Source organism: Letharia lupina, assembly GCF_014066315.1.
Source record: "Letharia lupina isolate WasteWater1 chromosome Unknown contig_4, whole genome shotgun sequence".
Classification (NCBI taxonomy): domain Eukaryota; kingdom Fungi; phylum Ascomycota; class Lecanoromycetes; order Lecanorales; family Parmeliaceae; genus Letharia; species Letharia lupina.
The window spans coordinates 1,471,010-1,497,545 of record NW_023502973.1 but is presented as its reverse complement, the minus strand read 5'-3'; the positions used below and the strand labels follow the sequence as shown (position 1 = coordinate 1,497,545).

The 26,536-nt window shown below is 28.1% G+C and overlaps 2 protein-coding genes across 2 annotated transcripts; one reads left to right on the top strand and one right to left on the bottom strand.

Moving 5' to 3' along the window:
- Positions 1–19,403: 19,403 nt before the first annotated feature.
- Positions 19,404–23,465, bottom strand: HO133_008003 (uncharacterized protein; the record flags this gene model as incomplete). Its single annotated transcript, XM_037298871.1, has 4 exons — positions 19,404–22,059; positions 22,113–22,685; positions 22,736–22,760; positions 22,817–23,465. 4 exons carry the CDS (start codon positions 23,463–23,465, stop codon positions 19,404–19,406), a joined length of 3,903 nt encoding a protein of 1,300 aa, XP_037156207.1.
- Positions 23,466–24,106: 641 nt separating this feature from the next.
- On the top strand, positions 24,107–26,271 carry HO133_008002 (uncharacterized protein; the record flags this gene model as incomplete). The annotated part of the gene is made up of 3 exons (XM_037298870.1): positions 24,107–24,246; positions 24,632–26,012; positions 26,086–26,271. 3 exons carry the CDS (start codon positions 24,107–24,109, stop codon positions 26,269–26,271), a joined length of 1,707 nt encoding a protein of 568 aa, XP_037156206.1.
- Between the last annotated feature and the right edge of the window lie 265 nt (positions 26,272–26,536).

Here is a 26,536-nt window from a genome sequence, read left to right as displayed (position 1 = left end):
AATTATCTTTTACAATTATGGACCGATGATGGACTCCTGGCAAGCCATAAGAAATCCACCCCACTGCCCCCCCACCAGATCTAGCGCCGCCTTATACTCGTAGTATCCAGAAGTAAGTTACCTCGCTTAGTAGCGCCGGCTATATCCACCAATTAGACTACTAGATTTCTCCGCAATATCATATTAATTCTTATCTTAGATACGAGTACGGAGGTCGGCACCAAAAGTCCTGGACAGCGCTAAAATACTTGGCACTCTTGATATTCTTGGCACTTTCTGTATAGTTACATTTATTTAACGATAATACTTTATATAATTACGTATATACTCATTAACTCGCTCGACGAAGTCGTATAATCGTATATCACCTTTCTTATAATCTTTTCTATACTCGTTATTATCTTTAAGATATATTACCTTCGTAATATATCTCGATATTCGCTCTATTTACTTCTAAATTCTCTTTTAAATAAGCTTATAATTTTAATAATATAGCTATTATCTTTCGACTTTCTTATAAATTCTTAATATATCTTTTTAAATAGTATAATATTTTATTTATAGTTAATAAGACTTAGTAAGTACTTAAATTTATTATAAGCGTATTTTATATTCTTAATATATTACTTAACTCTCTAATCTATTCGAGTTTAGCGTATCTTAATAGAGATATTTATTTACTACTTAATATCTTTCTTTTATTTATATAATTTAATATCTTAATTATTTTATTTAAAATATTTATATTAATATTACATCTATATCGATTTTAATAAAAATTAAGTTTTATTATTATTAATAATACTTTAAGTATTAGATATATTAATAAAAGATAATTAAGATAGAGAATAATAAGAAGATTTCTATTTATTATACTATATAAAAAAGACTTATATATTAGAAGTCTTTAACTTTTTATACTCTTTCTCTATTTCTTTACGCTATAATTAGTATTTTAATATTATCGCTATTATATATTCTATTAATATCGCTATTATATATATACTTCGCATATTTATACTTCGTATATTTATACTTCGTATATATATACTATGTCGCTATTATATAGAGTATTAATACTCATTAAAATAAAGAATAATAATGCTATCCATGAAATTTGGAAGTATGCCAAGCACTCAGCCCTACCTAAACCCTTATCTTGGCATATTTAGGACTTTTAATGCCGATCTCCGTAAAGGCCTATAAATTAAATTCATAATTATTTCTTTTAATTAAAGCTATCGAGCGAACTTTAATAAGCGATATTTAAATTCTTTATCTTTAAATATTTATAAGACTAAATTTAAAAATTCTTTTTTTATCTAAAAGCTTATATTATAGCTTATATTATCTTCTATAATATAAAAAAAGAATTAAAAAAATTCTAATAGAAAATAAAAATGTTATTCTAAAATTAAATATTATACTCTTATTTTTTTATTAAGACTATCGAGCGAACTTTAATAAGCGATATTTAAATTCTTTATTCTTAAATATCTATAAGACTAAATTTAATAATTCTTTATTTATCTAAAAGTCTAAATTACGTTCTATAATTTAAATAAAAAATCTTAATAATTTAATAGAAAATAAAAAAGTTATTTTAAAGTTAAATAATATATATCTAGTTTTTAATTAGAGCTATCGAGCGAACTTTAATAAGCGAACTTTAATAAATAATATTTAAGCTTCTTACTTTTTAATAATTATAAGATTAAATTTTATATTTCTTTTAATATTAAATAGCGTAAACTAGACTTTATAATTAAAAAAAAATCTTAAAATTTTAATAGAAAATAAAAAAGTTATTTTATTTATAAATAATAGATATTTAATTTTTAATAAAAAGACGTAAAAGAATTATTAAACTAACTTAGTTAATCTAATTAAAAAGCGTAGCGAACTCGAATTTATAATTAATTATATATATAAATTTAAGATTTTATAACTTAGCTTTATCTTATTCTTTTATATATATTAATAAAAGAGATAAGCTATTATTCTTTAATAATAGCTTTAAATATTATATTCGTATATAAGTAAGTCTTTCTACTAGTCTTTCTATATTTATTACTTATATAAAAACTTTAAAAAATATTTTTATTAATTATTATCGTCGTTAAATAGATAATATTATTATATTTACTCTTTAATAAATAAATATCTTTTAAATCTCTCTTACTAATATTACTATACTTAATAATAATAATATAATATTTCTAAATTAAATAAATCGTAAATAAGAGAAGAATATATTAAAATATTATTTAGAGTATAAGATTATAATTAGATATATTTACGCTATATAATAAAGCGAGATAAAATAAGATTTTAAATATCTAATATATTACGATTCTAATAATCTTACTTATATTATAGCCTAATTAAGCTTAGCGTACTAAGATCTTTTAATCTTTTTATCTTACTATAAAATTTATATTTATAATAATTCTATATAAATAGTATTCTCTTTATACTATAATATAGAGTTATTATATATATTATTAAATTCTTAATATAATATTATTTATCTTTCTTTTAAAGTAATAGCGATTTATTTATTAATTATATTAAATATATAATTAAGAAAAAAATATATTATTAAGAAGTTAGTAGCTATAGCTAAAGAAGCTTATTATTTAAAAAATTATTTAAAAAAAAATCTTTTATTTATATAAAGATTAATCTAGCTAGATTAAATAAAAAATTAAAAAAAATAGATATCTTTAATATATTAAAAGAAATAGACTTTAGATTAAATTTTCTTTATATATTTATTAATTTAATACTAGCTATATATCTCTTAATTTTAAATCTAAATAATATTTAAAATTAAATTATTATAAATAAATTATAAATATATTATTATTTAGAAGAATTTAAGAACTTTAATAAGAAGATTCTAAATATTAATAAAGTTAGATTATTTATATAATATAAAAAAAAGCGTTCTATCTTTAGAAGATATATTATTAAATTTAATTTAAATTATATCGAAGTATAACTTATAAATATTATCGAAAAAGAGTTAATTATAATCTTTATCTTTATTTTTAATTTATAAAATTTTATAAAAAGCGCTATTAAAACTTCTAATATTTAATATAATAAATTAAAGATATTAATAGAAAGCTTTTAAATTACTAGTCGTAATATTAAAATATTTTAATAATAAAATAAAGAATTTAATTATAATATTATTTAAATTAAGATAAAGATATTAATAATTAATATTTAACTAAGTAATAATAATAGTTAATTATCTTATAAGCGAGAAATTAATAATAAACTTCGAGGTTTATATAATAGATATCGTATTAATATTATAAAACTTATTAAAAAAATAAGAAATTTAAATAAGATTTAAAATATAAAGAGTAATAGCTAAAGAAGTAATAATTTTATATATTAATTAATTTAAAAAACTTCGATAAGAAAGATATAGAGATTATATCTTATTAACTAAATATTTCTATTAATAGTATTTATTAAAACTTATATTATATCTCTATTACGAATCGCGTAGAGAATATAAAATTAAATAAATAATATCTTAATATTTTAGATTTTTATAATATTAATAATTAAGATAAGTAAAATAGTTAATATTAATATTTTAAAGCGAAATTTAAATAAAGTATTATAATCTTCTTTATTAAATTTAAAAAAATTAATTATATATAAGATTATTATAAGATTATTATATATAATATTATTAAAATAAAAGTAGATAAAAATATTTTAGATTTATATTAAATTATTTAAGAAATAATTAATAAATTAGATAATATATTTAGAATATATAATAAAATTATTAAATTAAATATTAAGATATTTAATTTTAAATTTAATATAAAAGTAATAGATAAGAAGAAATTATTTAAGAATTTCTATATACGATTCTCTATAACTATTACTCTTTTAGAATTTATTAATATTTATAAAATATTTAATCTAAAATAATTAATCTTTATATATCTAAAATATTAGATTTTAAAATAATCTTTTAATATTTTTTAAGAATTAATTATTTTTCTATAAGTATTAAATATAAATTTTTAAGCTATTAATAATACGTTAAACTTAAAAAGTAAGAAAGAGATTAATAAAATTAATAATAATTATAAAAATTTTATTCTTTTAAATAATTAGCGTAATTCTTTTTTTACTAAAAAAAATAATATTATTATTATTAAGAATTCTTATATATAAGAATATAAGTATTTTAAACTATTAATAGATAGAATTTAAAAAAAAGATAAATATTTTAAATATCTAAAAATTAAATATTATTTTAATAATAATAATATTTTATATAAAAATATAGATTTATTAATAAAAGAATAAATTAATATAATTCTAAAAGCCGTCGATATAGAGAAGAATATCTCTATCAAATTATTATAAGAATTAAAAAATTAAATATCTCTAATTAAGTCGTTATTAAAAATCTAAAAGTTTTATATATAAAAATTAAAGAGTTAGAAATAGAAAGAATACTCGCTTTTATCTCTCTATTCGCGTATATTATTATTATTAAAATCTCTTTATAGAATAAACGCTAATTAGATTTTTATAGAAAAACTATTATATTAATAAAATAAATTAAAATTAATTATCTTTTAAATATTAAAGCTTTAATATTAAGCTTTATAAATATATCTTTTATTAAAATAAATAAGTTATTTAAAGTAATATTAATATAATTTTATAAATTATAATTAATTAATAATAAATCTATCTTTATTTTTAATATTATATATATAATCTTAATAAAATTTATTTTAAAAGATTATATAAAAGAACTTTAATACTTAATTATCTTATTAAAATAATTTAATATTATTTTAAAAATATTATTATTAGAATAGTATAATTCTTATATATTCTTTAAAGCTAGAATTATTATATTTAATTTAAATTATTATATATCTAACTATTTATTATATAATAAATCTATTATTATTTAAAATAATAATAAATCTTTAAAAAAGAATTTAAATTATATAATAAAGATTATATTTAAAAAAAAGAATATAGTAGAAATTTTCGTCTATATCTTTATTAAGATAATTAAAAAATTAAAAAATTAAGTTATTATTATATAATCTTAAGATTTTAAATAGCTTTTTAACTTTATTAATAAAAAAACGAAGTTTATTACTAATATCGTTACTATTATAATAAAAGATTATAAAAAATTCTTTTATAAACTAAAAAAGAAATCTCTAATTATAAAATAATTATAAAAATATTTTTTTATAATATATTATAAATAGCTAAATATTTAAAATCTTATTAAAACTAATAAACTTTTTTTTTATCGCTTTATTAATTATAAAATATATCTTAAAAAAGAAGCTATTTTACTATTAAAAAGAATTTATAAACTCTTTAAAGATTAGATATTAATTATAAAGAAATATATTAATAAGATATTAGAGAAAGATTATATTAGATTAAGCACTTCTCTCTATATAATATTTATTCTAATTATAAAAAAATTCGATAAAAGATTTAGATTATATATAAATTATAAAGTTTTTAATATACTTACTATTTCTAATTAAAACGCTTCTCTATTAATTAAAGAGATTCTCGCTAAACTATACGCGGCGAGAATATATAATAAATTCGATATTATAATCGCTTTTAATGAAATTAAAGTAAAAAAGAGTTATAAAAAAAAATTATATTTCTTATTTAATATAATCTATTTAAATATATAATAATATTTTTTAAATTATATAATATCTCTATTACTTTTTAGATATTTATTAATAATATCTTACGCGAATATTTAAATATATTCTATATTATCTATCTAGATAATATTTTTATTTATAATAATATTAAAAATAAATATATTTAATATATAAAAAAGATATTAAAGAAACTTTAATAAATTAATCTCTATTTTAATATTAATAAATATAACTTTTATATTATTAGAGTTAAATATTTAAAATTAATTATTATAATAAAAGAAGTAAAAATAGATATAAAGAAAATTAAGACTATTACTTAATAAAAAAAATCTAAATATATTAAAGATATATAAGTATTTCTAAAATTCGCTAATTTCTATTAAAAGTTTATTATAGAGTACTCTAAAATCGCTATATTTCTAATAAATTTTACTTATACTTAATAGAAGAAAGACTTTATCTATTTATAAACTTAAAAATACTCTAAATAACTTACTTTTAAAATACTTAAAAAAGCTTTTATTATTATTTCTATATTTATTTATTTTAATTTAAATAAAAAGATTTAATTAGAAATAAATATATCTAATTTTATAATTATTATTATTTTATTATAAGAAAATAAAGATAGAGTATTTAAATCTATAATTTTTTTTTTAAAAAGATATCTTTTATAGAATATAACTATAATATTTATAATAAGAAATTTATAATTATAATATAAATTTTTAAAAAATAATATTCTAAACTAGCTAATATTTCTATTAAAAACTTTATTAAAATTATTTTAAACTATAAAAATTTATAGTATTTTATATTTTTTTAAATAATTTAACTTTCGTTAAGTAAGATAAACGAAATTTCTCTTTAAATTTAACTTTTATATTATCTATTATTTAAAGAAATAAAGTATTAAATTTAATAGTCTTATTTAATAAGTAAGAGATTTATCTAAAAATAAGAATAATAATTATATTCGCTATTAATATTATATAATTTTTAAAAATAATAATCTTAATAAAAGTATTAAGAACGTTATATATTTTATTATTATACTTCTAAATAATAAGAAAAAGTATTATCTCTCTAGCTATAATATTATATAAATTTAATAAATAAAATAATATTAATAATAAGAAATCTAATAAAGAATTATTATTAAGAGTTTTAATAGAGATTTTTTAAGAGAAGTCTTTAAAAGAATTAAAAGAAGTCTCTACTATTAATACTTCTAAGTTATTATATTAGATAAAAAATATTTATAATTATAATAATATTATTTAAAAAATTATTTAATTAAAAATATCTAAATAGAGAAAGCTATTATTTAAAATAATTAAGAATAATCTTAAATTAGAATTAAGTAATTATTATCTTTATAATAAATTATTATATATTAATAATAGATTATATATATTAGATATTCTTAAATTACGAATTAAAATTATTAGAGAAATTTACGACTCTCTATTTAAAAACTATATTAATAAATTATTAATCTATAATAAATTAAATAAATATTATTATTAGCTAAAAATAATAAATTTTATTATCTATTATATTAAGAGCTATTATATTTATAAGAAATTTAAAATTTATAAAAAGAATAAATAAGATCTTTTTAAATTTCTTTTTATTCTTAAATAATATTAATAAAATATTTTTATTAACTTTATTATATTATTATCTATCTATCTTAAATATAAATACTTTTATTAATATATTATAATAATTATAAATAAACTTAATAAAAAAAAGAAATTTATTTTTTTAAACTTTTTAAAAATAAAAGTAGTAGTTTAAGTCTTTATCGAATTTATATAATAAGAGAAAGAATATTTATTTATTATTATTTTAGATCGAGATATTTAATTTATAATATATTTCTAAAAAAGATTATATAAAAGAATTAAGATTAAATCTAAACTCTTTACTATATTTTATTTTAAAATTAATAAATAAATAGAGAATACTAACGCTATTTTAAAGTAATATCTTAGAGTTTATATTAATTATAATTAAAATAATTAAATAAATTTATTATTAATAGTAAAGTTTAAAACTAACTTCGATAAAAACACTTTATTAAATATATTACTATTTCTTTTTATTAAAAAATATATTCTTTACTTAAAAATAGAATTCTCTATCTTTTAGAATTAATTCGCTAATTAAAAAGTAAAAAGAGATATTAAATTAATTAATAAGTTTATCGAGAAAATAGATATTATAAAAAATTATTTAAAGAGTTAATTTAAATAATTATAAGCTTTATAAAAAAAATAAGCTAATTATTATTAACTCTTAGTATTAGAATTTAAAGTTAAAGATATAATTATATTTAATAAAAGAAATATTAAAACTATATATCTTAGTAAATTAGTAAATTATAAAAATTTCAAATTATTTAAAATTATTAAAATTTTAAATAATTTTATTTATAAGTTAGAACTTTCTACTTTTATAAATAATATTTACTCTATCTTTTATTTATAGCTACTATATTTTAATAATAATAACTTACTATTAGAATAAATCGAGTCTCTATTACTTTTTATTAATATTAATAAAGAAGATAAAATTTATAATATTAAAGAAATAGTTTAATTTAAATTAGATAAATAAAAAAATAATTTCTTAATTAGTAAGAGGGGATATCTAATATATAAAATTAAATATAAAGATTTTAAGATTAAGAAAAATTATTCTAGTAATTATTTATAAATATAATAGAATATTTAAATCTAATAGTAGACTTTTACTATTATTACCTCGAGATTATTAATTCTTATTTATTATTTAAAAGATCTTTAAAATAGTTTTCTCTATTAGCGCTATTAATCTATAATAACTATATTAACTTATAAAAAGATCTTAAATTTATTATAAAATACTAAGTTAATATATCTAAGAATATTACTTTATATACACTTAGATATATTTTCTATAAAATCGATATTTATTATATAATAGTTATTATTAAAGCTTTAAATTAAAGGGGGAAGTAATATTATAATTTTAATAATCTTATTTATATTATAATCTAATTAAGCTTAGCGTATTAAGATCTTTTAGCCTCTCTATTTTACTATAAAATCTATACTTATAATAATCTTATATAGATAATATTCTCTTTATACTATAATATAGAGTTATTATATATATTATTAAGTCTCTAATATAATATTACTTCGCTTTAAATTAGAATTTTAATAAGATAAGATAAAATTAAAATAGAGTTTTTCTATTAAGATAATAAAGATATCTTACTATCTTATTAAGTTTATTAATTAAATTAAATTAAGATTATTATCTTTATAATATTCTTATAATATTCTTCTAATATCTTATAAATATAATCTTATATATATTCTAAATATCTTTTTAAATATTTATATTTTATACTCTAATTTAAATTATAATATTATATTCTATACTTTATTTTACTCTATTTTTATTATATAATATTAAAATTTAAAGAAATCGCTTAGAGATATTTAGAGTTTATTAAATTAATAAGATATATCTTAAAACTTTAACTCTAGATCGAGACGGGATCGAGGTTTCGAGCTTCCTCGAAACCTCGACCCGAAATCCTACCCCGACCCCGACGCCTCCGGAACTTCGTCGAGGTCCCCCGCCCCGTTATGTAGCGTAGATATATTTATTAAGAATTTAAGATCTCGAATACGAGAAGTAAGTATATTCTTCGAGAAAGTAGTTTCACGTATAAAAGAAAGATATTTCTTATTATAATAGTAGCTTACAAGTAAAGGCCCATGAATCAAATTAATAAAGTTGAATTTTTCTAAGTTAAATCGAATTTTAGTCTTAGCTCTAAGTTAAATCGAACTCTAATCGCTTACTATACGTTTTTAATCTACTTTCATTATTATAAAATTAATTTAATCTATATAATATATAGATATATATCTGCGAAGAGAGGCGCGCTAAGGCTTAATTAGGAAGGTATATCGAGTATAAAGAATTAATTCGTAATAATTATCTATAAAAAATAGAGAAAGGTTATATTCTTATAATAAGAAGTATCGAAATATTGAAAAGAAATAAAGATAATATATTAATTAGTGGTGTAAATTCCACATTATCTTCTATCGCAGTAAAATCTTTCAAATAATAAAATAGCTATTAGAGCAAGATATCGAACGATTTTAATTCGTCTAAATATATATCGTTCGATATTTCTTCTATAGAGGCCTAATTAATTATAATTATCGCAGTAGATCCTTCTCTTATAACGTTATTATAGTAATATATTATATTAATATAGTAAGAATAATAGGCTAAGTTATAATAATATTCTCCGCTTACTAAGTAATAATTTGATATAAAACCGTGGAGAGTATATAACGTGGGATCTTGAAGAGCTGAGCCGTGTTCTTAATAATAGTAGCCTTATTGCCGCTTGATTTCTCCGCAGTATTCTCCGTAGTGTTCTCCGCATTTACCTATTATAGTTCCTAACATTATTATAGTGATGTACTATATCAATGCAGTAGGAATAACAGGCCAAGTTGCAGTGGTGTTCTCCGCTTACTGAGTGATGATTTGATGTGGAACCGTGGAGAGTATATGACGTGGGATCTTGGAGAGCTGAGCCGTGTTCTTGACGATGATGGCCTTGTTACCGCTTGGTTTCTCCGCAGTGTTCTCCGTATTTACCTGTTATAGTTTCTCCTCTTACGATATTCCTCCTATAGAGGCCTAATTAACTATAATCGTCGCAGTAGATCCTCCTCTTATAACGTTATTGTAGTGATGTATCATATCAATATATATAGTGGTGTTCTTCGCTTGCTGAGTGATGATTTAATGTGGAACCGTGGAGAGTATATGACGTGGGATCTTGGAGAGCTGAGCCGTGTTCTTGACGATGGTGGCCTTGTTGCCGCTTGGTTTCTTCGCAGTGTTCTCCGTATTTGTCTATTGTAGTTCCTTCTCTTGCTCCTCCTCTTGTAGAGTATCAGACTGAGTGGCTAGCTGAGTGGCTGATTGAGTGAATAATTGAGTGACTGGCTGAGTGATTGACTGATGATCTAACTGAGTGGATTACTGAGTTAATAGAGTAGGTAGTGTTGATTGAGCGGCTGGTCGAGTATCGCTGGCTTAGGAGGAGTATATAGGGGAGGACGATTTTAACGCGTTTATGAGTAGTAGTAGGTAGCTATTGGGCTCGCTTACGGTCTCGATTATCAGTAGTAGAGGTGTTAGTAAGGGGTTTAAAAGACGGGCGGAAGGGATATATACCTTAGATACTTAGCAATATTTGAATGAGGGGTATCGAGGGCGAATGTATTTATAATTAATGATTAATGGATTAATAGATTTATAGAAGAAATATAATAAACAGATGAAAGGATTATTATTCGATCCCGAACGCGTCTAATGTAACTACCATAACTATTATATTTGAATATTTATTTAATCTATTAATAGTAGATTAAACTTTATAATTTTTACAGCGTTAGAAAGCGTAAAGCGAGCTCTATAATTTGAGGAATTATAAAATAACTATATATATCGCAAGCTGAGTACTTTAAAGTGTAAAACTTCTATATATAAATTTTTGATAAGAGAGACGTAAGAGGGCTATTGAGCTGACTTAGCCGATCTAATCAAAAAGCGTATAGAACTCGAATTTATAATTGACTACATATACAAATTCAAGGTTTTCAAGTTTAGCTCTATCTTATTCTATTATATATACTAATTAGTTCTCTAAAGCTATAAGAAAATGAAATTAAAGAAAGTAGTTAGCGATACGCTAAGTTACGCTAATAAGATAAGTTATATTAAATTAAAAACTATTAGAAACGTAATAATACTATAAGAGTAAAGAATTTTTAGTAAAATAAGACTAGTAATAGATATTCTAGAGAAGATATATCTATTCTCTAAATTTATTATTATTTTTTAAATTATAATAAAGTTATAATTTAATTCGTTAACGATCTATAACTAGCTTATTTTATTTTCGATTTTTAATAGAGTTTTACTCTCATTTTAGCTTCTTTTTAGTCTTATCTTTAAAAGTCTTATTAGCTCTTTTAATTTTTCGCTAATAAGACTATAATTCGTCTTTTATAGAATTTTATAATAACTTTTCTTTAGTATAGATTAGATAAGTATAATATTTATTCTATCTTCTTTATTTTACGTTATTTCTATTTATCTTTATAAAGCTTAGTTACTTTAATATATACTAAGATATTATTCTTAATTATCTATATATCTTTATTAGAATTTTAAGCTATAACTTTCTCGATATATTTATATAAACGAGTTAATTAAATATAATTTCTATATAATTTAATATTAATATCGTAGTCTTTAAAGATTAAAAGAGATATATACTTAAAAGTCTACTTTAAAAAACGTCATTTTTTTAGATCTTTATTATATTTATCTTTATTACTCTTCTAAATTAGTCGATTATAAATATTAATTTATCGATTCTCGTTTTATATTTTATTAATATTTCTTATATAAAAGTTAATATAAAAATATACTTTAGAGTTTCGAGAATTTCTACGAGATCTTATTTTTCTACTATATTTTTCTTAAGTTTTTAATTCTTTAATATAATTTTAATCTTTAACTTACGATATTTAATTATAGTATATATAAATTAATAATAATATAAATCGATATTAGACTTCGTGAAATATAAATCTTAATATATTTATATAAATTATATTAATATATTAATTATAGCTATCGTTTTAACTAATTTTTCTTTCTCTATTAAAATACGACGTCGTTTACGATTATTATCTTAAATTTTATAATAATATTTATTAATAATAATAAAGATAAATTCTTTATTTAACTTATTAAAATTAATATAAATACGATATTAATATAAGTAAGATAAATAGAATAATAAGACTATTAAACTATATATATAGAAAGAAGATATAATATAATAGAGAATATCTTCGTTAAGGCTAGCTAGCTATAGAACTAAGTAATATATTAAGAATACGCTTATAATATTACTTCTCTCTCTTAAATAATTATAGTCTCTATAACTAATAGATCGAAGATATAAATCTATTACTTATCTTATATCTCTAAATATTTATAATCTCTATAAACTCTAATTAAAGATAATTAAGATTTTAAAGATATAGCTATATCTTATCTACGTATTAATAAAATTCTTTAAATTCTTCTTTCATCTAGTCTACTTTCTATAGATTTTTAAAAGAATTAAATAACTTTATCGCATATATAGATATTATACTCGCTAAAAATTTATAAAAAAGAACTTTAAGTGCTAGTATATATTAGATAAATTTAATATTTTTCTTTAACGATAATAGCGATAATAATATTAACGAAGGTTTTATAATATTAATAATACTATATTATAGCGTTAAGAAACTCTTAATTTAACGAAGATTTATAAAGAATTAAATAAATAGTAGTTAAAAACGAAGTCTAATACTAAATAGCTATTTAATACTTATTTTTATAATTATAAAAAAATCTATAGAATAATATAATCTAATTAATTAATTACTTTTAAGTCGAATTAAGTTATAAACGCTAAAACTTTAAATCGACTATTAAATTATTCTAATATAAGTTTCTTAGTTATTTTAATATAAGTTTCTTTATAGAATATTATATAGCTTATATTAATTAAGACTATTAATAGCGATAGTAAGATTTATAAATAACGCGATATAGCTTTAAAAGATCTTTAGAGATATAATAATAAGAGAAGTCTACGTAATAAGCTTAATATGAGATTATTATTAAGTAATATAAATCTAAAAAATCGATTTACGAATATAAAAAAATAAGACTATTCTAATATCGAATAATTTTAATTTATTGAAAAATATAATATTTAAAGTATTATCGAGTCGTATACTAGTCTTAACTACGTTCGTCTACTACGTTCTTATAATTATATCGTTTATAAATCTAATATATTTATATAGTCTATATCTATCGTTTATATTACTCTAGATTAGAGTAAGAAATAATAGTATATTTATTACGTAATTTATTTACATTTTCGAGTCTCGCCTTAATATACTATTTAATAAATTTCTTTACTTTCTTATCTATTAGTTATTCGATATATATTAGATTACGATATTCTAATATAATAAAATAAGTAAAGGCCTATGAATTAAATTTATAAAGTTGGATTTTTCTAAGTTAAATTAAATTTTAGCCCTAGCCCTAAGTTAAATCGAACTTTAATCGCTTACTATACGTTTTTAATTTATATATAAATATATATATATAAAGAGAGACGCGTTAAAGTCTAATTAGAAAGATATATCGAGTATAAAGAATTAATCTATAATAATTATTTATAAAAAATAGAGAAAGACTATATTCTTATAATAAGAAGTATTAAAATATTAGAAAGAAATGAAGATAATATATTAATTAATAATATAAATTCTATATTATCTTCTATCGTAGTAAAATCTTTCGAATAATAAAATAGCTATTAGAGTAAGATATTGAATAATTTTATTTTATCTAAATATAAATCGTTTAATATTTCTTTTATAGAGATCTAATTAATTATAATTATTATAGTAAATTCTTCTCTTATAACGTTATTATAGTAATATATTATATTAATATAATAGAGATAATAGATTAAGTTATAGTAATATTCTTTACTTACTAAATAATAATTTAATATAAAATTATAGAGAGTATATAACGTGGGATTTTAGAGAGCTAAGTCGTATTCTTAACGATAATAATCTTATTATCGCTTAGTTTCTTCGTAGTATTCTCCGTAGTATTTTTCGCATTTACTTACTATAATAACTTCTCTTACTCTAATTAAATAAATTAATATAAGATCGTAAAGAGTAGATGAATTATATTATTACTATTACTAATTATATCTATAATATTCTTTATAGTATTCTTTATATTCGCTTATTATAGTTTTTTCTTTTATTTAATTAAGTACTCTAATTAAGTAATTAATTAAATAGTTAATTAAGTAAATAATTAAGTAATTAGCTAATAATTTAACTAAGTAAATTATTAAACTAATAGAATAGATAGTATTAATTAAATAACTAATTAAGTATCGCTAGTTTAAGAGAAGTATATAAAGAAAGATAATAACTATAAATCTATTCGGGCTCTTTTTAAGGGCCTTTTAACGCGTTTTTAAGTATAAATAAATAAAGAAGAAAAATGCGTCTTAGAAGATAGTATTGCTAGATTAAAAGATATTATTATTAACTTAAAAGAAGTATATAGAGAAGAATATATTCGTTTAAACTCTTTTTAAAGGCTTTTTAATACGTTTATAAGTAGTAATAGATAGCTATTAAGCTCGCTTATAACCTCGATTATTAATAATAGCGAATTCGCTAAGAAGCGATTTAAAGATATTAATAGAGGCTCTAAAAGGGGGGTAGAAGGGGTATATATATCTTATAAATCTAGTAATATAAAAGCGAGGGGTAGAGAGAATAAATATGTTTATATTAATAGAATTAATAGAATTAATAGAGTAATAGAGAAATAATAGTTATATAAATAAATAAAAGAATTATTATTTAATCTCGATTTTTAAACGCGTTTAATATAATTATAATATTTAAATATTAGTTTAACTTACTAATAGTAGACTAAACTTTATTATTTTTATAGCGTTAGAAAGCGTATATTAAGCTCTATAATTTACGAAATTATAAAGTAATAATATTTATAGAAAGCTGATTATTTTAGAGGAGAAGACTTCTATATATAGATTTTTATAGATTTTTAATAATTGCGAATGCTAATTTATTTATTCGCGATATCTAATTAAAAAGTATAGATCTAACGAATTTATAATTAGCTATATATATAAATTCAAGATTTTCTAATTTAGCCCTATCTTATTCTTTTATATATACTAATATTTCTTTAAATTTAATAATATTTACTTTCTTTCGTATATAGCGTATTTATCTTAAAGACGAAGATTTACTTTATTTCTTAAGTCGATTATAAGATCTAATTAAATAATATTAATCTAATATTCTTTATCGTTATACTTTTATATATACGCGATATATTTTATAAACTCTATATAATACTCGAAAAATAACTAATTATTATATCTTCTAAAGATTAAATAGTTATAAATATTTCTTTATCGAATAATATTTAATAAAGTCTTATAAAGATTACTTAGTTAATTTAGAAGATCGTTAATTAAAAGATAAAGATTTTTTATAATCTTTTAACGTCTAGATATCGTATACTCGATAGCGTTTTCTCTAAAGCGCGATATTATATAGTTTATTTAAAAAGCGTTAATAGAATAGTAATTCTTATTAAGACTAAGTTTATCTATAATTCTTATTTTTTAATTCTTAAATTTAAATCTATTAAGGCTATTAAATATAGATAAATTTAATAATCTCGAGCTAAGTAATTATCTAACTAACTATAGCGAGATTAATCGATTTAAATATACTTTTAATACTTCGAAATCTCGTAATATAAGTAAAGTCTTAGAGATAAGAACGAGAGTGAAAAGATAGAGATGCTAGTCGAGTTTTAGATTTATATTTCTTCTTACTATTCTAATATCTTCTATAAAGAAGAAGAAGCTAGAATATCAAATCGATTTTAACCTCGCGTGTTATGAGATGCCTTAGGGATACTCATAGGGCTACTAGCGTAGGCTTGGCACCGCACATATCTGCTCAGCAGGCACATAGAACAATCATCATCTTTTATACCACACACATATATGAGTTAAATCATAATGATTTCTTAACATCGCGTCTTCTTTAGATAACTTAATATCTTACGATATCGTTAATAAAGATTCTTAGTAGAGAGAGAGCGCTATATTTATAGCATATAAAGTAATAGCGAGTTAAGAGATAAGTATCTTCTATATAAATCGTCGTATATAAGATAGAGCTAGCTATAATATATAGATAATTAACGATATAAAGAAAGATATCTTAATATTAATATAGATAAGTTTAAGTTAAAATTTATAATATATTAAATATAAATAAAAATAAGACGAAGAAGATAGACGTAAAAGCGTCTTTATCGAATGAAATAAAGAGATCTCTAGAATTCTAATACTATAAAGGCGTATATAACTCGAGAAAGATAGTAGATCTCTATGTTAAAAGTCGAAATTTAGCTATAACGCTCGAAATAGTATTATTTCTTCGTAGAGATTTATAATACTCGTTTCTTAATTAATTAGATCGTCGTAAAGACTATAAATACTTTAAATATAACTCTTTTTAATAATATTACTTCGCTTAGAGAGTAGATTAAGATTTAAATAAATTATAGCGAATTTAATATTTATAATATAAAGCGAAGAAGGATTTCTTATATTAAATATAGTAAACTCGTTTTTTAATAAATTAGACTATTATTAATAATATAGATTATTTAATATAGATTCTTTAAATAATATAGATATTTAATAATTTAAATATATAATAGAAATACTTAGCGTTTTCTTTATTAGACTTAATTACTTACTTTAAGTAAAAATTAAAAAATCTATTAATTTTCTTCGTTAAGAAGATATATAAAGAAGCTTTATTATAATATTAGAACTAGTATAGATATAATATTAATATAGATAAAATAGATAGAATAATAAGATTAACGAATTATATATATAGAAAGAAGATATAATATAATAGAAAGTATCTTCGCTAAGACTCGCTAGTTATAGAGCTAAATAGTATATTAAGAGTACGCTCGTAATCTAACTCGCTAAGAATTTATATATAAAGATTATCTTATTTATATTTCTCGTAATAATTTAAGCGTAACTTTTTTAACTCGATTTTTTACTTAATTCTTTTAATAATATAATTATTATCGTCGACTTTATATATATATTTAAAAGTAACTTTTATAAGAAGAAATTAAGAGATTAATAGCTATAGTTTATTTTTATCTTATTAATATTTTTTATTAGCCTTAGAGATCTCGATATTTTTTTATTAAATAATCTCTTTATAAAGTAATTTAAGATACTTTAAAATAGTTTAATAGATTATTTTTAAAAGATTTATTTAATCTTCTATTCGAATAGAGATTTAATTCTATTAAAGTCGTTTAAATATATTAAAATATCGTTAAAATCCTCGTTTCTAACTCTATTAAATACTCTTTATATAATATTAACTATAGTATAAGCTTTTATATCTATTTTTCGCTTAATTATATTAAATTCTTTAAGATATAGTAATCTATAAATTATAATTACTACTCTAAAAATATAATTAATCTTAATATTATATAAAGCTATAGAATAATAATATATAATTAATTATAGTAAAATATATTATTATAAATAATAAAATAAATGTAGCTATTTATCGAGAGATTCTACTAAGACGTTGACATTTAGTATTTTAGTGTAAGTAGCTTACTTCTAGATATTACGAGTATAAGCACTAAGTACATAGAGAAACAGCCTACAGTCAAAGGGGCTTACAGCTCGGTAGGGGTGAAAAAAAGTTCGGCAGAGGTGAGTAGATGCTAGGTATATGTTTTGACCCCTTTTCCACCCCATGGAATTATGGTGAAAAGGTAGCCATAATCGGCGCTTTAGGTCGTTGTTTTTAACGCCTTTCCCACCCCACCAAATGCGCTTCTACCACTTCTGACCCTTTCCGAATCCTACCCCAATAGCCACGCCGAGCTTGACAAGGCCAGGCCTCGCCGCCTTATCAACTTCATCTTTGTAGTAGTTAAACAGGCTTTATTTCCCTCGCTTTTCTTCCATCTCAACGTGAGTCGGAAATGCAGTCGATCCTTGGTCTTCCTCCTCCTGTGCGTTCTGTAGTGTAACATCAGTTCTTGCTCTTGACTTCAGTCCCCTACAGGTTCTGGCAATGGAATTACCTCGAGCTGATAGGGCAGGCGCCCTATTGTTTCCATTGAGGTTAGAAACGGCTTGGCTTTTGAGAAGCTTAACGATGAGACCGAAGATAAGACGGGATTGCGTTCTCTGCGGCCGACTTGGAGCCTGAGCAGGACTCGGGATTTGCACTCGCGGATTGTTATGCTAATAGATTTTCAATACAGGTCGTCATTTGGGGAAGGGGAGATCGGCTGCACTGGAGGTTGATTCGGCGGACTGGCGGACTGTGAAATGGATCTTGACAAGTGGGGTGGAAGCATTTCTGCTGGGGCTGGTCTCCATTTTGGGCGAATCGAAGTCAGGAGAAAGGGGAGTGATGGTGACGGTTGAGATGTCAGTACCGGATCACACAGCCGTCCAAGCTCCATAACTGAAGAGGATATATTATATGAATTAGCATTTGAAGGCGAGGCTCAAATTTAGCGACCATAAATGTTAAAAGAAATTGCTTGCAGCGTCATGAGCAATCGTTGATGAACTGAGCAAGCCGCACGGAGATTGCCTTTATACGATGAGGTTTTGGTCAGAGTACAAGTAGATGAGCGTGACCCCTCAGCGACTATTACACCTATTTCTGCGTCTGCTAAATTTACTCAAAATGGGGTTTCGGGATGACCTTCCATTATGACAGTCGGTGTTGACGGCTTGAGCAACGAATCAAAGACCGCCAATGATCAATGATCAATGGTCAATGGGAGAATAAAGTAAAAGGACAAAGCGTTCGTAATACTGGGAATGAACTAACAAGCTTATGCTTCTTATGCTTCTTAAGCTTGCGAAGCCTTTTCTTCCCCCTTCCTTGGTATAGCGACCATCTCAGACCAGAGCTTCCCGACCCAGCACGAAACAAGCACGTCTTGCATTCCCCTCTGCAATCCATGCTCGAAACACAATGTGGGAGTGACATCTTCCACTCCCGTCCTTGCGAGTAGCTTCCCCTCCTCAGTCATCCATCGACATCCCTCCTCTTTCATCCTGGACCAGTCGGGCGTGGTACGGAACAAATATTCACTTTCCCCATCGTGATTGTGGCGCACTTTCCAGCCACCTGTCCAGTCTCTTTGCATGTCAATAACACCGGAAAAGCTACTCTGTGTTCCTCCGCGCAATTGCAGCCGCTGATAGTCTACCGTTCTGCGCCAGATATCGTACAGTATGTGAGTGGAATCATACCCCTCTGGACCAATGGGGTACTCGACCATGTCGGCTCGTCTTTGAGCCGTCCTGATGCTCAGAAAGGTCGATAAGGTATCTAGAGGTTGCGAAAGCTGGTAAATAAAGCCTTTTTGCTTCAAGGATGTTGAAGGATAGATGAATTGGCCAACAAGCAGTCCTTGTTGTACCGGTTTGTCAAAGGTTAGAGATGTCTTGGTCGAAGAATCGCTTGCACTCTTTGCATTCCTAGGCGTGGACTCCGTGTTGTCGACCTCTTCGCTGATTTTTGATAAGGTCTGTATGTCCCGACTCTCCTTCGCTCCAGCACGAGTCAAAATGTCGACTATCTCGATCTGGTTGGCGCGGATAGCCAAGTCCAACGGAGATGCGTCTTGATCGGACACTGGAGAAAGTTCAGCGCCAGCTTGGATGAGTAACCTGACACAATCAACATGACCATAATAAGCAGCCCAGTGCAAAGGAGCCCAGTCGAATTGCGTTCGAATTGAAGAATCGGTGCCGCTGTCGAGCATGAGCTTCACGAGCTGTGTCTCGCCGTTTTGCGCTGCTATGTAGAGCTCGCTCACTCCCTGATGACCCTTGGTGCTAGGGTCGGCCCCTGCATCTAATAGCAGCTTCAAGACAGTTTCATTATTGCCTCGAATGTTTGCACTCCATGGCGTACGTCCATCGTCATTTTGACAATCGATGTCGGCGTCATATTTTGTTAAGAAGCGAATCATCTCGTCGTGTCCACAGTGGGTAGCCCTATGCAAAGAGGTTTGGCCCACGCTATCTTTAGAGTTGACATCGATCCCAGAGCTCAAAAGAATTTCGGCAACTGGTATATGCTTGCGTTCAACGGCTATGAACAATGCTGTAGCTCCAACGTCAGAATCTCGGACGTCCAACCCAAGGCCTGCCTCCTTGATTAGGCTGCTAATCTCCTGATGGTTGCCATCATAAGCAGCGAGCAGAAATCGCGCTGCGTTCTGCCGTAGATCACATCCAACGTCGGGGTCGTACTTGGATCTTGTCTTGTGCGCTATGATGCCTGCAACAGTATCCCAATTCCTCTCCGTGACAAGGAGGAAAATTCCTTGCCCATGTCCTGAGCCCAGGTCTACACTAGCCCCACTGTTGATTAGGAATTCGACTGCTCTCTCAAAGCCTCTTTCCATGGCAAGGGCGAGCGCTGTCTTGCCTGTGTCATCCACGGCATCAATATCACCGCTCTCTCTAATCAGCAATGACGCCACTCTTGCAAGCCCCATTGACGCGGCAAGGTGCAGAGCCGTTACCTCGGGCATTCGGTTGACGCTTGCACGAGACTGCCACAGCAGCGACTCAGCCTCAAGATCGACTCTGGAAAATTCCTCGGAAGTAACGTGGACCAGTTCCGAGACGTTAGATAGGGTAGCGGCTGTAGAGAATACGGATCGTCTGCTAGTTGAAGACACGTCCACTTCGGCGACTCCCATTGCTATGTGTTTAGCAGACTCTTGCTTTTCCCCGGATGGGCTCATTGCATTGGCCGCTGTAGATTCACCAGCGATTTCAGTGGTTTCTGAAACGTTCTGTGGCATCTCGCCAGAATAAAAACCCGATCTTATCAAATCAAGACCATCCAGAAGTGATATGAGGGGTTTTCGTTTATCTGGATGCGAAAGTAATCTCCCGATGACTTCCAGGATAGATGGCTCCAATGCGTCTTCGGGATTGTGGCGTGCATGGTCGCCCATATACTGCGCGGCATAACAAGCCAGTGGATGTTGTCGAACAATTGCCCAGATACTGGAATTTCCAAGTGCACTTAAGGCAAGATAAGTTGCACAGCTCAAGGTGATAGTGGCGTGAAACCCAGGAAATCGATAAGCACGCACATCTTCGAAGTATTTACTAGCAGTATAATGAACCAAGGTTACAGTGTTTGTCCCCTGGTCAATAACCACCAGGCCCGCGCACAGGGCCGTTATGCTATTTCCGTCCATGATGTCTTCCTCATCGAGTCGGGTACTCTCAGGCTCAATGGCCAAAGCGTGCTGAAGTTCTCCAAGGGATAAGGATCGAAAAGCATAGCTAATCCATGCTAGTGTCCTAAGGGCAATGCTGGTGTGATCTGGGTCTTGGGCTTCGATACGTTGCATCGCTTCATCGTAAGTGGCAGTCAACGTTGTAGGCAAGCTTTGAAGCTTCATCCGGACGTGTTTGATTGAAAGTGCCGCGGCACTGCCCAATGACTCCACGTGAAGGCGCGCAAGAAGGAACCTTAATAGATTAGAAAGAATCCAGGCATTTTGATTAGTTGAAGGGTTGAGTACATGTCTTCAGCTGTTGTCACTACAGCAACCTTAATATCTTCACTTAACGTTGGACTCTTCTGGACGATCTTTCGCAGATTTTTGTTTTTCTGAATGTGGTGGTCGATGAACAGTTCAAGATCCGCCTTATTGGCCTTAATTTCCAGTCGCTCGAAATCCTGGAGCTCCTCCTCTATGCTGTCAAGATCGCGAGAGGTCACTAATAGATGGACTCGTGGCTCGATTTCACGAAGTTTTTCTATCAACTCCCACCGAACGTCGTCGGTACATTCATCAAGGGCATCAAGAACAACATAAATCCGTTTATACAGATTGCTGACATCGGAAAGCGCTATCGAAAGATCGCTTAGCGTTGGTGAAGTCCTATAGGCTCGATGTCTTTCGTACAGATCGCGCAAAAATGGTAGCAGAGGCTCGTGATCTTGAGCGAGCTGCGCTAGGAAGCTTCCAAGGATATTCTCCACAGTTTGATGATGGTCGGTATATTTGAGGTACATCATCGCGACTCCCACTTCTTTGCTGAGTATTTCCTTCTTCGTTCGCTGACGGCGGATATGTTCTACGACGATAGACCTGCAATTGTGAGCAAAAGGTATAGTCACTATAGGAGACGATGAAAATACGCCATGACAGTCTTCCCTGCTCCGGCTATACATTGGAGTTAGATTGCTGATGGAAAGCGGGAATATCAAGCAAGGACTTACGGATACCCGGACACCATAATAACTTGTAAGCGCCCAATTGCCATGATCTAAATTTAGAAGATGTCAAAAACCATCTACCAGAGCCTTGTTCCGGTCGTTTTGATATATTCTCGTGGGCAGTAGTCACTTGCAAGGGAGTGAGCCAGCCCATAATTATGGACCTCTGCTTTCTCTCCTGGGCAATTTCCTGTCTAGTGTCTATTCGTTCCACATGCGAGTATTGCTCGTCTAATAGCAGTGTGTTCGCGTAGAGCTGAAGGCGAGTAATACGCTCGAGCATGGAGTATATCTCACTCTTGGTGAACGACCATCTGGCAATGGTCTGCATTGTCTTCACTCGCGACTCTTTCTCTGGCTGCTTTGTGTTGACGTTGATCTTGAGTGTTGTAGCAAGATCGTCATACGCTCGAGCGAATTGTTGCACAAGATCTATTCGCTGCCCAAGCCATTTGTCGTCTGGGAGGGAAGTTTCTGCACGGGCGCGTAGCCTTTCGAGGAGTCCAGAAAGCGATTGAACCTCCTCAGCCAGTGCCTTCCGATCAGAAGAGGCATTCTGTGTATTTCTCGTATACTCAATCAAAGCGTGGGTGGTGCGCAAGGCTACGTCCGCAACTTGAAGGATGGTTGCGGCCGCTCCAATCACCTCCATTAAGGCTCGGCGAAAGGAGAGATGGATTATACAAATGGTCCAGATACATAAGGTATTGTGATGAGAAGGATCTCAAGACTCGATTCGAAGGGGTCTTATCTAGATTCACAGCTATGTAATAGATGGGGGGCTCGCGGGTGACTGAAAAGCCTGCACACGTTATTATCTGGAATGATCCTATCAAAACTTCCTTCACAAACTCATAGTTGCGGTAAAAGTTACTACTTCTGCTATTTTCTTCTTATCACGGAGCGAAATATTCTTGATAGGACCTCTCGTTGGCGATTTGTCGTAGATTTGCAGATTTGCAGATTTTTGGGTGTGCAGGCTTTTTTTGATAGGTGGAGCCAGCTGCAGGCCTGGTGGGGGGCACAACAAACAATTTCTCAAATCAATCAGCTGCAGGCCGGCCTGATCCAGCCATGCTTTTGGATTTGGCGCCCCACCTCCCCCCCCGCCCCCAACGCATACTCCTAGTCCCTAGGAGTATGCGCCTGCCATCCAATTACAGCGCTGCACACTGCGAGGATCATTGGGCTCCTGCGCTTCACATTAGTATTGAGCTTCACGTTGAGTTGCTCATCCTTAAAGTCCATCATTCATTCTGACGTTGATTCTCTCTCTCTTGTCCACTCCTTGCCATGGCCCCCTGGCCACTACCAACACAATACGAACAAGGGGAATCAACGTTGTGGCTTTCTCCTCGCCTGCAATACGTTCATTACAGCAAAGCTGTTAGCCAGCAAGGCGCCTGGTACGGCGGCTTGGAGAGGCTTCAATCGTACGTTGCTCTCCTATCATGCAAAAGAATTGACCAGGTAGAGGGGGGCGACTCCCTAGGATATTGAACATCAAAGCTCCCAAGCGTAAAACTTTGCTTGATCAACGTATCCTGCTGCAGTTTCTTCGGAAACGCTCTACCCCATTGTGTCTAGCCAATCGTAGCTCATAAGAGCTGGAATTTGAGGAACGGAACCTCTGCTGCAGTTGCCTTAAATACTCCCTATGCGATGATGGATCTTGTGGCAAAACGCAAATACAACACTGCAGAAACGTTCAGTCTATTTTCGGGGATTTAACCCAAGGCGGTGCCCTGATAGCTAGCCTGCGTCGCACCCATGTATAACATACGAGAGATTTCGACGCATGTGCTGACTCGTCTGAAGATCGGGTTCATCGCAGTCACCCCAGTCCAAATCCCTCGAGTACCCTCCAGACCTGCTCCAGATCGCCTTCGAACGATTCACTGCGAGAGCTTTCTCTGGGCACTTTGTCCCCTACAAATTCCACCCCAGAAGAGCTCAATTCGAGCCTAGCCTGGACGATCGGAGGACATTCATCACGGAGATCACCATCGAGGAAACTGTGGACTCTGATACAGAGAAGCGTCACCCTACGATTTCCAGGGAGGCGTACTCAATGCACATTTCACTCGATGGCCATGTACTCATCAGTACTCTACATCCCGAAGGAGCGCTAAGAGCACTAGAGACGCTTGTGCAGCTCTTTTATGCACATTCGGAGTCCAAAGAAGAGGTTTATACACCCTACGCACCAGCATTCATCAAAGACGTCCCGGTATTCGAACACAGAGGCCTCAATCTTGACATCTGCCGGAATTGGATCCCTCCAAGCGATGTTCTACGCACACTCGAAGCCATGGCCTTCAACAAATTGAACAAGCTGCATCTGCACGCTTCAGACGCTCAATCATGGCCCATCGAGATCCCCGCTCTCCCTAGCTTAGCGAAAGAGGGCGCCTACCGCGAAGATCAAATTTGGTCCGTCAAAGATCTTGAACAAGTACAGAAGTACGGCCTCTACCACGGTATAGAAGTGTATCTCGAGATAGACTTGCCGGGCCATACGGCATCGATATACCACTCGCGCCCAGATCTCATCACTGCGTACAACAAACCCTGGGCAACATACGCTATGGAGCCTCCAGCAGGCCAACTGAAGCTGAATTCTCTGGACGTTCCTCCGTTCCTGACTACGCTCCTAAACGACCTCCTACGTCGAAGCGCGCCTTTCACTTCGCACTTCCACGTCGGTGGCGACGAATTGAATCTCGAAGCCTACAACCTCGACCCAACCGTGCAATCTTCCTCAAAAAAGGTCATTCGACCACTCCTCCAACACCTTATGAACCACATCATCTCGCTCGTGCACTCTCACGGTCTGATCCCTTCAATATGGGAAGATATGCTGCTTGAATGGGAGCTCGAGCTGCCCGCGAACACGATTATCCAGACGTGGCGGTCCTCAGCCTCCCTTGCCAAAGTCGTCGCGAAAGGCCATCGTGCCTTGTTCGGCCCTTGTGAGGAATGGTATCTTGACTCCGGCTATGGTACATTCATCGATCCGGATCCGACAAATGTTGATAGTCCTATCAAACGCCCTTTTCACGACTGGTGCGGTCCGTACAAAAACTGGCGCCAGATACTCTCTTTCGATCCATTTAGAGGCATCCCGGAAGAGCATAGGCATTTGGTTGTAGGCGGAGAGGTTCATCTGTGGGGGGAGTTGACGGATAGTGTTAATCTGGTACGATTTCCCCCAGATCTAAATTCCAGTTAAGACCCTCCCTTTTGATCAGGGGTGATGACATTCGATGTAGGACAACATGCTCTGGCCTCGAGCAGCGGCCGCAGCCGAAGTTCTATGGAGGGGCAAGGTGGGCGTAGGGGAGCCAGCTACGAGAAGGCTCGCAGAGATGAGAGAAAGACTAGTTGCAAGAGGAGTCAGAGCTGGGATGGTGCAGATGGAATGGGGGCTCAGAAACCAGGGTGGTTGTATCCTGTGATTCAAATATTCGTGGTGCGGACCTTTAGCGTACTAGGGAGGTTTAGCAACGTTTTTCATAATATTCTTCATAATCTAAATAGGTAAAATTTTAATCGTTTAATTATATATGATAATACTTAGCGTAGTTAATCGTTTATCTTATATAAATACTTTATATATTATATAAATACTTTATATATTATATAAATACTTTATATATTATATAAATACTTTTTATAAGCTTAATTATTATATTAAGCCTTAGCGTATTAACTTAATTAAAC